Source organism: Trichosurus vulpecula, chromosome 3 (genome assembly GCF_011100635.1).
Source record: "Trichosurus vulpecula isolate mTriVul1 chromosome 3, mTriVul1.pri, whole genome shotgun sequence".
Lineage (NCBI taxonomy): Eukaryota > Metazoa > Chordata > Mammalia > Diprotodontia > Phalangeridae > Trichosurus > Trichosurus vulpecula.
This window is the reverse complement of record NC_050575.1, coordinates 343,463,360-343,476,313: the sequence shown is the minus strand read 5'-3', so window position 1 is coordinate 343,476,313 and position 12,954 is coordinate 343,463,360. Positions and strand designations below refer to the sequence as shown.

Here is a 12,954-nt window from a genome sequence, read left to right as displayed (position 1 = left end):
GTTTTTTAAACAGTTGTTTTCCCATATTAGTCACCTTGTGAAAGAAAACACAGACCAAAAGGAGAAAACCCACAGAAAAAAAATAAAGTGAAAAGTAGTATGCTTCAATCCACATTCAGACTGCATCAGTTCTTTCTTTGGAGGTAGATAGCATTTTTCATCATGAGTCCTTTAGGATTGTGCTGGATCATTGTTTTGCTGAGAATAGCTAAGTTATACAATATTGCTATTACTGTGAACAATGTTCTCCTGGTTCTGTTCACTTCACTTTGCATCAGTTCATGTAAATCTTTCCAGGTTTTTCTGAAAGCATCCAGCTCGTCATTTTTTATAGCATAATAGTATTCCATCACAATCATATACCACAACTTGTTTAGCCATTCCCCAATTGATGGGCATTCCCTCAATTTCCAATTCTTTGACACCACAAAAATTGCTGCTATAAATATTTTTGTATAAATTGGTCCTTCCACCCCCTTTTTAAAATCTCTTTGTGATATAGACCTAGTAGTAGTTTCTGGGTCAAAGGGTGCCCACAGTTTTATTGCCCTTTGGGCATAGTTCCAAATTGCTCTCCAGAATGGCTGAATCAGTTCACAACTCCACCACAATGCATTGTTCAGTTCGACTCTCCATGTCCTAATTTAGGGATTTTGGGGGGGCAAAGGTACTGGAATAAGTTTGCCATTTCCTTCTCCACCTCATTTTATGGATGAAGAAACTGAGGCAAACAGGGTTAAGTGACTTGCCCAGGGTCACACAGCTCACAAGTATCTGAGGTCAGATTTGAACTCAGGAACATGAGTCATTCTGACTCCAGGCCTGGCACTCTATCCACTGTGCCACCTAGCTGCTTAACAATGCATTAGTGTTTTGATTTTCCCACATCCTCTCCAACATTTATCATTTTCCTTTTCTGTCATATTAGCCAATCTGAGAGATGTGAAGTGGTACCTCAGAGTTTTTTAAGTTTGCATTTCTCTAATCAGAGTTTTTTCATATAACTATAGATAGCTTTAATTTCTTCATCCAAAAACTGCCTATTATGTCCGTGATTAATCTGAAATACAAGCTAATCCACCCTGGAAATCTCTAATATTTCAGCATGTACTGTCTCAAGAGTGCTACCAACAATCTCCTTTTTGAGCTTTGACTATTGTGGACAGACCTTTTGGTGAATTATCCCCATGTCAGAGTTTTGTCCAGGATCATCTCCACTGTGGTTCCAGATGTTTTTAGAATTATCTAAAGTGACCACTTCAATTGTGAGATAATTATTGTTAATAATTAATACTTATTCAGAGGGGCATAAAGGATAAGGAGATGACCTTGGAGACAGGAAGACCTAGTTGTCCTACCTCTAACATATACTGGCTGTGTGACTCTGGGCAAGTTACTTAACCACTCAGTGTTCTAGGTAACTCATTCACTGATTGCAGAAAAGGGCCACCTTGAACTGGTAGGAGTTTCCTTATTCAGGAGTTCCCTGTATTACTAAACTCTTAAGTCCAATCCCTATTTGTGTCCCTAATAACTTGAAAATGTACTTCTGACATTGCATAGCTTATCAGCCAGGGTTGTTGTGTTGGTTAATTTTCCTGAACTGCTTTTCTTTCCTCTTTATTCTTTGTTACAAGGGATGACTTGCTGGGTAGGGATGGTGGGAGGGATATATTTGGAAATGAAGGTGATGTAAAAAGCGATGTCAATAAAAATTAAAATTACAAAAAAAAAGCAGCAGCAGAAGAAGTTTTCAAGGAAAAAAAGGAAATGGACTTCTGAAAGGATCTAGATATGGTGGATGGAGTTGCATCCAGTTCTTAAGGAGACATCCAAGAATTTTTGGCTAGAGTAGATTGTAGTTTAGATGGCATAGTATGTGAATGTGCATACTAATAAATGTATAGGCTTTGATTTGGATAAAGACCCATTTCTTTGGCCTAAGGGCTCTGTGGGATAAACTCATACCAACTTGGAAGAAAGAAGGGGGAAAAAAAGTACCTGTTGCCATCAGATAGAAGCTGTTGCTGGAATGAGCTAGATTTGAATTTCTTGATTACTGCTGGGGCTTCAAGTCCACATCCAATTATCCTTCCCTCCTTAAGGCCCTTTAGTCTTCTGATAGTCACCCTCCTCCCCACCAAAAAGGTGACTTTTGCCTTCCCTCCTGGGAGTCAGGGAAGGGAAAGGAGAAAAGGATTTGTGAGATTTTGGCTTGGTTGTTGACCTGGGCAAACAAGACTGTGTGAGGGCCTTTGAGACTGTAATAGAAAGATGAGGTCATTTTAGGGATGGAGCTGGGAAAAGGGATGAGAAAGCATTGAAAATGGGAATTGTGTTAGAAGGGAAGGTAGAGGAAGTGAGTAAAGCAGAAAGGAATGAGGGGAGGGAGGATGAAAAGCACAACGGAACTCAAAGTTTTAACTAGCTCAACAAAGCATGCCACTTTGAAAACTTCCTTTACAACACTGTCAGGCTTGAAACCCAGAATCCTCCAACCGTTCAATCGGAACTGGATTTGAACTAGAGAAGTGTTTAATGTGTGTTCTTTAGTGTAACAGAGACAAAACTGTGCTTTTTCCTTTTGGGTCTTGAATTCCTTTGCATGAAATCCAGTTTAGTTCACTTTATATTTGTTTGGTGCCCAGAGGGCATATGATTTCACCAATGAGAAGAGAACATGATGACATCCACTTTGTCAAGAAAGATCAGAGCTCTTACTAATCGGTGACTGCAAAGTAGTGAGACAGGTAGATATTCAAGGCTGATTTCAAGAAATCAATCTCATTTTATACTTAATCACAGAGAAATCGACATAGAGCTCTCAAGAAACAAACATTACACGTCCAAATTCTAGTCACATTAACAAAAAAAGAGGCAAATATTGGATAGAGCAGAATGTTTTCTAAAGAGACTGACGCTGAGATTCTCTTTTTAAAAAATAGACCCTACCAAAGTAAATATTTTCGTGATCTCTCACTCTATCAGAGGAGTTATTTGGGCTGAATTCTTTTGAGGGTGGAAGAATACCGTTGCCTAGTTCCTGCCCATAAGTCTCTCTGACAGCCTCCTAATGAGCCAAATTGCTCTTTGAGCTGGGAGGGAAGAAGACTTTATGGTACCTCCAGCCTAATGGGCAGTGACACTGAAATGCATTCTCCCGGGGAGCGGGTGATCTCAGCAGCAACTCTGTTGTGGGCTTCTATGCCCACAGGAATGTGCCAGGGTGCAGACACAATATGTACTATGTGTGCCCCCTCTGCAGCTAGAGGCCTCAATTCTTTCCAAAGCTTGAGCAATTGCGTTTGTGGAATTTTCATTAACAGAGGGAGGGCTGGAATTTTGTGGAATTTTTTTTTCCAGATTCATGTGATATCTGAAAGCCTCTCTCTGGCCTCTGGACAACGTTTAAAATCCAGGTGCAAAGGTTCCTGGTGGTTACAGAAATTCTACCTTTGTGGTTTTTCTTTTCTCATTGAAGGCCAAGTGTCATAGAACCTTTGAAGCTGGAAGGGACCTAAAAAGTCATCTCTAGCTCAACTTCATTATTTCACAGATGAAGAAACCCAAGTCCTTCAAGGAGGAGTGGCTTGTCCAGGGCCACACAATGATGGTCTCCTGGTTTCCACTTTGGTGTTCTTTCCACTACACCTCCATACTGTGGTATGATAGGAATAGAAGTATGATTCCAAGACAAACAACATCTCTAAAGTTAGAGGTCTTTTTTGCAAAAAAGAAATGTAGGTATGCATTGAAAACCAACTGTTCCCCACTGTTCCCTTGATTTGGAGATGGATCGCCTAGATTGTTTGGTATAGTGCATAAAGCACAGAGCCTGGAGTCAGGAAGACCTAAGTTCAGATATGACCTCAGACATTTACTATCTGTGTGACCCTGGGCAAGTCACTTAACCCTGTTTGCCCTCAGTTTCCTCATCTGTAAAGTGAGCTGGAAAAGGAAATGCAAACCACTCCAGTATCTTTGCCAAGAAAACCTCAAATGGGGTCACAAAGAGTCAGATGCAACTAAACAACACTGTTTGGATCTCAGAACTTCAACAGGCTTTTCTTGGCAGAAGAGGAGACAGGAAAGGAGGGAGATTGGTCCCTTTCATTTTCATATCACTTTTAAGAAGCTCCCGAGTTGTTAGAAGCGCCTGAATTATTAAACTTTGATTTATTCCATCATACTCACCTTTCCTTCCCCTCCCCTCCCCTCCCTTCTCTTCCCCTTCCCTCTCTTTTTTCTTTTCTTTCAACCAAAATCTTAAACCCATTTCACTCTGGAGCTCATATATTGGACAATAAGTTCCTGCCCAAGCACCACTTAACCCACTTAACCTGCTCTATTTTGGGCCATCCTGGCTCAGAGTGAATGTAAATAGTAACTGTTTTTCTTTTGACCAGCAACCCTGAAGGTCTTTCCCTCCCAGTTTCACTTTTTTTTCCTTTTTAAATTAAAGGGGCCATCCCTTGACTCAATTCTTAAAGAGGTCTATTCACTGAATGGGCATTACCTCATTCAAAGTGAGAACCCGAAAAGACCTCAGCCAACAAGGGCCAGGGTCTCCCACTGCATCCGGGGCCATCTCCAGTCATCCTGGTGAATATCAGGTCACTGGACCCAGATGGCTGGTGACCTTGCACAGTCCTCCCTTGCTCAAAGTCAACTGCAAGCCATGTCATCATCTCCCTGATGTCATGGTCCTCTTCGAGAATGAAGGACAAACACAACAATGAGTTTTAATATTATTGGTGGAACAAAGCTACAGCCATACAGACATTTTTGTTACAAACAAAGCTGATAAAATAAAGAAGTTAGAGAACAATAGAAGGATGGTTCACTACCTATCCTTGGAGTCTAACTTTATCTATTTAGTGCCATACCAATCGAACTACCAAAAAATTATTTTACTGAACTGGACAAAATTATAACAAAATTCATCTGGAAAAACAAGAGGTCTAGAACATCTAGGGTATTAATGAAAAGAAATGCTAGAGAAGGTGGCCTAGCCATACCAGATATTAAACTGTACTACAGAGCAGCAGTCATCAAAACTACCTGGTACTGGCTAAGAAACAGGTGTGGATCAGTGGAATAGGATAGGAATACAAGATGGAGAAGTCCACAAATATAGCAATCTACTCTTTGATAAACCTTTGATAAGCCAGCTTCTGGGCTAATAATTCACTATTTCACAAAAACTGTTGGGAAAATTGGAAAATAGTAGGGCAGAAACTGGGCATAGACCAATATCTTACACCATATACCAAAATAAAGTCAAAATGGGTTCATGATTTAGGAGTAAAGGCTGATACTATAAGTAATTTGGGAGAGCAAGGAATAGTTCACTTATCAGATTTATGGAAAAGAAAAGAATTCATGACCCAACAAGAGATAGAGAGCATTACAAAGTGCAACATGGATAATTTTGATTATGTTAAATTGAAAGGTTTTTGTACAAAAAAAGCCAATGCAACAAAAATTAGGAGGGAAGCAGAAATTGGGAGAAAATCTTTACAACTAGTATCTCTGATAAAGGCCTCATTTCTAAAATATATAGGGAACTGAGCCAAATATATAGGAATACAAGCCATTCCCCAATTGAGAAATGGTCAAAGGATATGAACAGGCAGTTTTCAGAGGAAGAAATTAAAGCTATCTATAGGTATATGAAAAAATGCTCTAAATCACTACTGATTAGAGAAATACAAATCAAAACAACTCTTAGATACCACATCTCTCCTCTCAGATTGGCTAAAATAACAAAGCAGGAGGATTATAAATGCTGGAGAGGATGTGGGAAAATTGGAACATTGTTACATTGCTGGTGGAGTTGTGAGATGATCCAGCCATTTTGGAGAGTAATTTGGAACTACGCCCAAAGGGCCACAGGAATGTTCATACCTTTTGACCCAGCAATACCACTTCTAGGGTTGTATCCCAAAGAAATCACACAAGCAGGAAAAGGATCCATATGTAAAAAAATATTTATAGCGGGTCTTTTTGTGGTAGCCAAGAATTGGAAATCAAAGGGATGCCCATCAATTAGGGAATGGCTGAACAAGCTGTGGTATATGAAAGTAATGGAATACTATTGTGCCATAAGAAATGGGGATGATACGGACTTCATAACAACCTGGAAAAACCTACACGACATAATGCTGAGTGAGCGGAGCAGAGCCAGGAGAACATTGTACACAACCACAGATAGATGGATTCCGTGAGGACCAACCCTGACAGACTTCACTCTTCTCAGCAACACAAGGTGCAAGGACAACTCCAAAGGACTCACGATGGAGAATGCTATCCACATCCAGAGAAAGAACTATGAAGTTTGAATGCAGATTGAGGCACACTTCGTGCTTGCCTTTTTCTCTTCTCTTTTGTTTTTGTTTTTGGGGGTTTTTTTTGGCTCTGTTTCTTCTTTCTCACGATTCATTCCATTGGTCATAATTCTTCTCCACAACTTGACTAGTGTATAAATTAATTCAATACGAAAAAAAAAAGAGTAATGGAGTCACCATATTTGGATTTTGGATATCACATTCCCTGATGCTTATAAAGGAAGTAGAAATGACATTGGAAATGACCAAGATGGCAGACAGATGTACCGTATTAAGTATAGATAGAGAAGGACCATTCTGGGTGCAACACAATTTTGAAGGCCTTGAGAGATCAGTTCTCAGTATATCTGAAGGAAGATGATACCAAATATATAGGGGGGAAAAATCTCAGAACCTATTATTACAATTTAAAAGAAAGATGAACAAGAATCATCATGCCTCCCATGTCACTTAAAAACATTAATGCTGTCAATGATTCTTTCTCATTCTTTTGGAATTTTATTTTAAGCTATTTTGAAACTTGTTTTGAATGCCTTTAAAATTGTGCCTCCAACACATTTTTTTGGTCTTTATTTGGTCAGGTCCTACCCATCATTCCCCATTTAATTTTCTTGAGTGTTATTTCTGCTCCCTCCTGTACAATACCACAGGTTTCTAACCCTGAGGGAGTTAGAGACCAAATGCGGCGGTGTTTTGACCATAGCCAAAAATGATGAGAAATGGTCATTATGGCATCCATGATAAATCTGTTCCATTTTGCATTTTTGTTATCCTCCTTCCAATATCATCTTCAAATACTCTGGGGATAATCTTGTTTAGTTGGGTCTTATGCCATGTTTTCTACAGGCTTATTGTTCCTCTTCACTACCTTTTGCTGTTTTATGAGACAATATTGTTCATAATATTCTGTCATCCTCCTCAGCTATGTTTTGCAAATGAACTTGTACTTTAAACTGATGTTATCCTTGGCTGCCATGTTTCTCTGCTTGGCAGGAAAATCAAATATTTGCTAACTGAGCCATATTGGGGCCCTTTTTTGGGGGAGGGGCTCTTCTTTGTGCCATTGTTTTATATTAATTAGACTTCCCTTAGAAATGATAACTACTTCCATCCATTTCCTATTTTCAGAGTCAACTTGTTTAAATAAGTTAGATTGGAGTTACAATTGCTTATATTGTCTCCTCCAATTTCTTTTAATTTGATATTCTAACCATTTGATGGTCTTACTGCACACAGAGAACTTATTCTGAAAATACCCTTAGTCATTTCCTGTTTTTGTTAAGATATAGTCAATTTCATTTTTTTGGTTTAGTTCTTGTTATTTTCTGACTCTCTTCTTGAAGAAAATATCCATGATATGTAAGCATCTGTTTTCTGTAAAATCTAGAAATCCTTTGCTTCTTCCTCAATCCTGGGAAATCTAGTATATTTTTTCACCATTCTCTTATGCCCAACTTATCTAATATTAAATTCCCTGAGTATTAAGGTTATTCCTCATATGTTGACTTGGTTTGAAGGGTCATGTCAATTTTTTTGTCTAGTTTTTCTCCTTCCTTTCTGTAACAGATATTGGTACAAAAGCTATAATTCTCTTCTGGTGGACCCCTTGCCTGCTCTCATCTTGAACCAGTACAAGATGAGGTGTTCAACTGTCCCATGAAATGATATTTCTCATTCACCCTGAATACACACTGAAACCAACCTTGCTTTATTTGTGACTCCGACAATAAGCAGTGAACCATTCTTCTATTGTTCTCTAACTTCTTTATTTTATCAGCTTTGTTTGTAACAAAAATGTCTGTATGGCTGTAGCTTTGTTCCTCCAATAATATTAAAACTCATTGGTCAATGGACAATGACAGTTAAAATCCCATCTTCTATAGGAAGCCTTTTCTAACCTCTTCTAATTCTAATGCCTTCCCTCTTCTAATAATTTCCTTTTTATCCTATATGTAGCTTGTTTGTATATATTTGTTTGCTCATTATCTCTCCCATTAGATTTTAATTCCTCAAGGGTAAGAATTGCCTTCTGCCAGTTTTCATATTCCTAGTCCTTAGCAGCACGTAGTAAGTGCTTAATAAATGTTTATTGACTGACTGACAGAGATCTTGCATTCATAGTACCGACAGTTAACTTAGTATTTTTAGGTACTATAAAAGGACCACACAGACCTGGAGGCCATTTTTGTATTTTGATCTAATTCATGGATCACCATAGTCAAATAATTCATCGTTTGATAGGCGATTTGCTTGTGAAGACCTTGTCGTCTTAGTCAGGCTCTTCCACGAATGGCTGGCATAGTCAGTCCCTGGGGTCATACTTGAAGCCGTTTTAATTTGTCAGAGCCCACCAGACCTAGCTTTCCACTGGCATGTCTGTAAAGAAGCCAGGGTTGTTGTCATGCCGCATAATTTACCTATTATTGATGATTATGCTGTTCTTAATGAAAAACAAAATAGCTAAGCCTTGACTTATTTCAGTCATCATTAGATTGCACTTTATGAGGCAGCTACCGCAGGTCTGTACACTTATGATTCTTTCTCGTGTAGTAGAATGATAAAGCATTGTTAAATCAATTTGGAACAAAACATATTCTATGTTTTTAGCCCCATGAAGGTAGATAGCATGTAAATCTGGATACTTTTCTATTTGGGTGGGAATCTATTAATTTTTTTTTCTTTTAACAGGTACTTCATGCCTGGTATGCTAAGTGCATTGCTTGATCTCCAGAATGTATTCTGCTAACCCAGCCAACTGGGTCACATTTGATGATGAGCCACTTTCTCAGTCCCCTCAAAAATCAAAGAATTTTCCCCTGGAGAATCACAGCATCTGTAAACCAAATGGACTTAAACTGAATCTCCCTGGCGTCAAGGAATCCTTTGGTTCTTCCTCTACAAGTGGTACCCCTCTCTCTTCTCCCATTGTGGACTTCTACCTAAGCCCAGGTCCCCCAAGTAATTCTCCCCTTTCCACACCTACCAAAGACTACCCTGGCTTTCCTTGTATTCCCAAACCAGGGGGGATTCATGCACTTTATCCTATTCCTGAATGGTCTTCAAACAGCCCACTTCCAACACCAGAGGCAGAGTCTTCATTGTTCCCTTCTAAACTCAGTTATCCTACTCATTCATCCACACCCAGTGATCATTTGTGTAAGCTTCCAGATGTCAAAACTGAACTTGTGGATGAAAGGAGCCCTCACCCTCACCAATCTGAAATCTTAGGCCATCAACATAACTTTCCGCAGTTTCAGTATTTTCAAGATGACTGTGCTTTTTCAAGTCCATTTTGGAAAGAAGAGAATTTACCTAGCATCTCCCCTTTCACTTTGGACCCTGAGGGAAAAGATCAAAGGTCCAGCAGAAAGATGGCACCTCCTGAACAGAAAAGTCTCAATCAATGTTCATTCAACTATGTCTGTGAAAGACTTGAACACCTGCAAGCTACAGATGATGCTACAGACTCAATTGGAAGCCTATCTGTGCAGTGTCTGTACACTGGAGACAGCAGCCCTTCCTTTGTCCCTCATACATTATTCAGAAGTCAGCAGAAAATTGGGTGGTCCTTCATGCTTAGAATACCTGAGAAGAAAAATATGATGTCTTCTAGGCAGTGGGGCCCAATATTCCTGAAAGTCTTGTCTGGGGGCATTTTGCAAATGTACTATGAGAAAGGGTTGGAGAAGCCATTTAAAGAGCTTCAGCTGGACCCATACTGCAGACTCTCTGAACCCAAAGTAGAGAACTTTAGCGTGGCAGGGAAAATCCATACTGTGAAGATTGAGCATGTAACGTATACAGAAAAAAGGAAGTACCATTCTAAGACAGAAGTAGTCCATGAGCCAGAAGTAGAGCAGATGTTAAAATTGGGGACCACAGACTACCATGATTTCCTTGGATTTTTGACGGTAGTAGATGAGGAACTGATGAAACTCCCTCCTCTTTCCAAACAAAAAAGAAGCTACGAAGAACAAGAAATTTCCCTGGAAATCGTAGACAACTTCTGGGGAAAAGTCACTAAAGAAGGAAGGCTAGTTGAAAGTGCTGTCGTTACCCACATCTACTGCCTCTGCTTCGTGAACGGAAATACAGAATGCTTTTTAACCTTAAATGACCTTGAGCTGCAGAAGAAAGATGAGCGCTATTTTGAGAGAGACCCAGAAAAGAAAGGAATTGAAATTCTTGAATACCATTTTCACAAGTGTGTGAAAGCACAAGAGTTTGAGCAGTTGAGGATCATTAAGTTTTCACCCTTGGATGCTTGTAGATTTGAGCTGATGCGTTTCAAGACATTGTATGATGGGGAGGATCTTCCATTTTCGGTGAAGTCTGCTGTGGTTGTCCAGGGTGCGTATGTTGAGCTCCAGGCTTTTGTCAACATGGCCTCATCTACTCTGTCGCCAACCCGTTCCAGTCCTTTGAGATTCTGTGACAATATAATGATACATTTTCCAGTCCCTACTCAGTGGATCAAAGCGCTCTGGACCATGAATCTCCAGAGACAGAAGTCCCTGAAGGCCAAAATGAACCGCCGGACATGCCTTGGCTCTTTACATGAACCGGAATCGGAACCTGTCATCCAGGTCACGCTGGGAACAGCAAAATATGAGAGTGCCTATAGGGCAATTGTGTGGAAGATAGATCGGTTGCCAGATAAAAACTCAAGTAAATATCCAATTTTTCCAAGTTATTTTCCCCCATTGCAGTGTTTCAAATGTTTCTTACTGTGCTCCTGAATCTACACATTGGAATCATACAGTCTCAAACATCTAGTCAATTTTGTCAACTGAGGCTTTGTCTACACAGCCACTAGTATTGGTCGAAAGGTAAAAATGTAATCATGTTGGTGTTTTCACAGCCCAGGGTCCTATATCTGATAGGGGCACCTCAAATGTTAGCAATATTCTGCTAAACATCCTAGTGTTCTAAAAATAATAGAATTTTGAGAGTTTAAAGGGATCACGGTAGTCATCTAATCCCATTTACACTTGAAATCACCCATCATAGATCTATAATCTATGAATACATTTTGACCTTTTTGGGGGCAGGCATTTATATTCTGAATCTGTGTCAACCTTTGCATGTAGCAGATTCCTTAGGTTTACCACCTATTATGCAAAATAAGATAGTCTGACATTTTTCAGTGTGCTTAATTAGGGCCTTTTGTTGTTGTTTTAACTTATTTATTTTACCAAGTTGACAGATTTTATTGGATATTGGAGGGATATTAGAAGGGACCTTATAGTTGGTGCTCTGGTCCAACGCAGACCAGAGTAAGAATCCCCTCCTACAATATCCCCCATGAATAGTCATCTAGCCTTTGCTTGGAGACCCTCAGTAAGCAGAAACCTACTACCTTTGGAGAGAGCTTATTTTACATTTAGATTGTGCTAATCCTTGGGAAGTGTTCCCTTATGCTGAGCCTAAATCTGCCTTTCTTCAGCTTCTACCCACTGTTCCTAGTTCTGCCCTCTGGAACCAAGTGAAACCCCTCTTCCAGGATCTTCTCTCTGGTCCTCAAAGTCCTCTCTTTTGTAGGCTAACTGGTCTAGTCCTTCTGCTGATCTTGATAACACATAAACTTCATGCCCTTTTCCATGCTGGTCTCCCTTTTCTGGACACTGTCCAGTCTACTGACGTCCCTCCCAAAATCTGGTAACCCAAATTGAACATATTATTTGCCTTCTTATTCCACACTATTTGGGCTCCTTTAATGTAAGCCTAAGATTTTCTGAGTCTTCATCACCATCATTATCACCAGCACCAGCATCAGCACCATCATCATCATCATCTTCATCTTCATCATCACTGCCTTAGCATTTTCATAGCTCCTACTATGTGCCAGGTGATTTACGAGTATTATCTCATTAGATTTTCACAACAGCCCTGGGATACAGGTGCTATCTTTATTCCCATTTTAAAGTCTAGAAAACTATGGCAAATGGAAGTTAAATCACTTGCCTAGGATCATAGAACTAGTAAATATCTGAGGCCAGATTTGAAATCAAGTCTTCCTGACTATAGGCCTAGTGCTCTATCTACCATGCCATCTAGCTAGATGTCCCTCTTGATTCTTATAAGCTTGTAGTCCATTAAAACCCCGAGATCCTTTTCACATTGCGGCCTAGCCAGGTCTCCTTCATCTTCTACTTGTGACACTGTTTTTTTTTTAACTCAAGTGTAAATCACTATTGTGTTTGATTTTATTAGATTTGGCCAATATTTTCATCTATTGAGGTCTTTTTGGATCCTGGCTCACCTCTTGTGATGGGCTTCCTTGTATCGTGGAGAGGGCCCTAAATTTAGAATCTGAAAAGCCTGGTTTCAAATTCTACCTCAGATTTATTAGCTGTGTGAACCTCAGCAGTTCATATAACCTCTATTTTAGACTAGTTTCCTTGTCTATAAAATGGGGGCAGCCTCCAAGGCCACTTCCGGATCTAAATTTATTATATTATTATCTAACACGTTATCTATCTCAGTGTTGTGTTATCTGTAAATTTGCTGAGCTTGCCATTTATGTCTTGATCTAAATCACTGAGAAAAATATTTTCAAAAAGTACTAGGTCAAAGACCCTGGGTCATTGTACTAGAAACTTCCTTC

The 12,954-nt window shown here is 39.6% G+C and overlaps 1 protein-coding gene across 2 annotated transcripts in view; it reads left to right on the top strand.

Moving 5' to 3' along the window:
• The first annotated feature begins 9,035 nt into the window (after positions 1-9,035).
• Positions 9,036-12,954, top strand: part of LOC118843684 (stonin-1-like) — a 91,240-nt gene continuing 87,321 nt past the window's right edge. The window contains exon 1 of one of the 2 annotated variants that reach the window (XM_036751433.1): positions 9,036-11,015. In XM_036751433.1, the coding sequence (XP_036607328.1) occupies positions 9,080-11,015 (1,936 nt within the window). In that variant the 5' untranslated portion in view covers positions 9,036-9,079. The remainder of the gene's footprint in view (positions 11,016-12,954) is intronic. The other variant, XM_036751434.1, reaches the window with a different exon arrangement.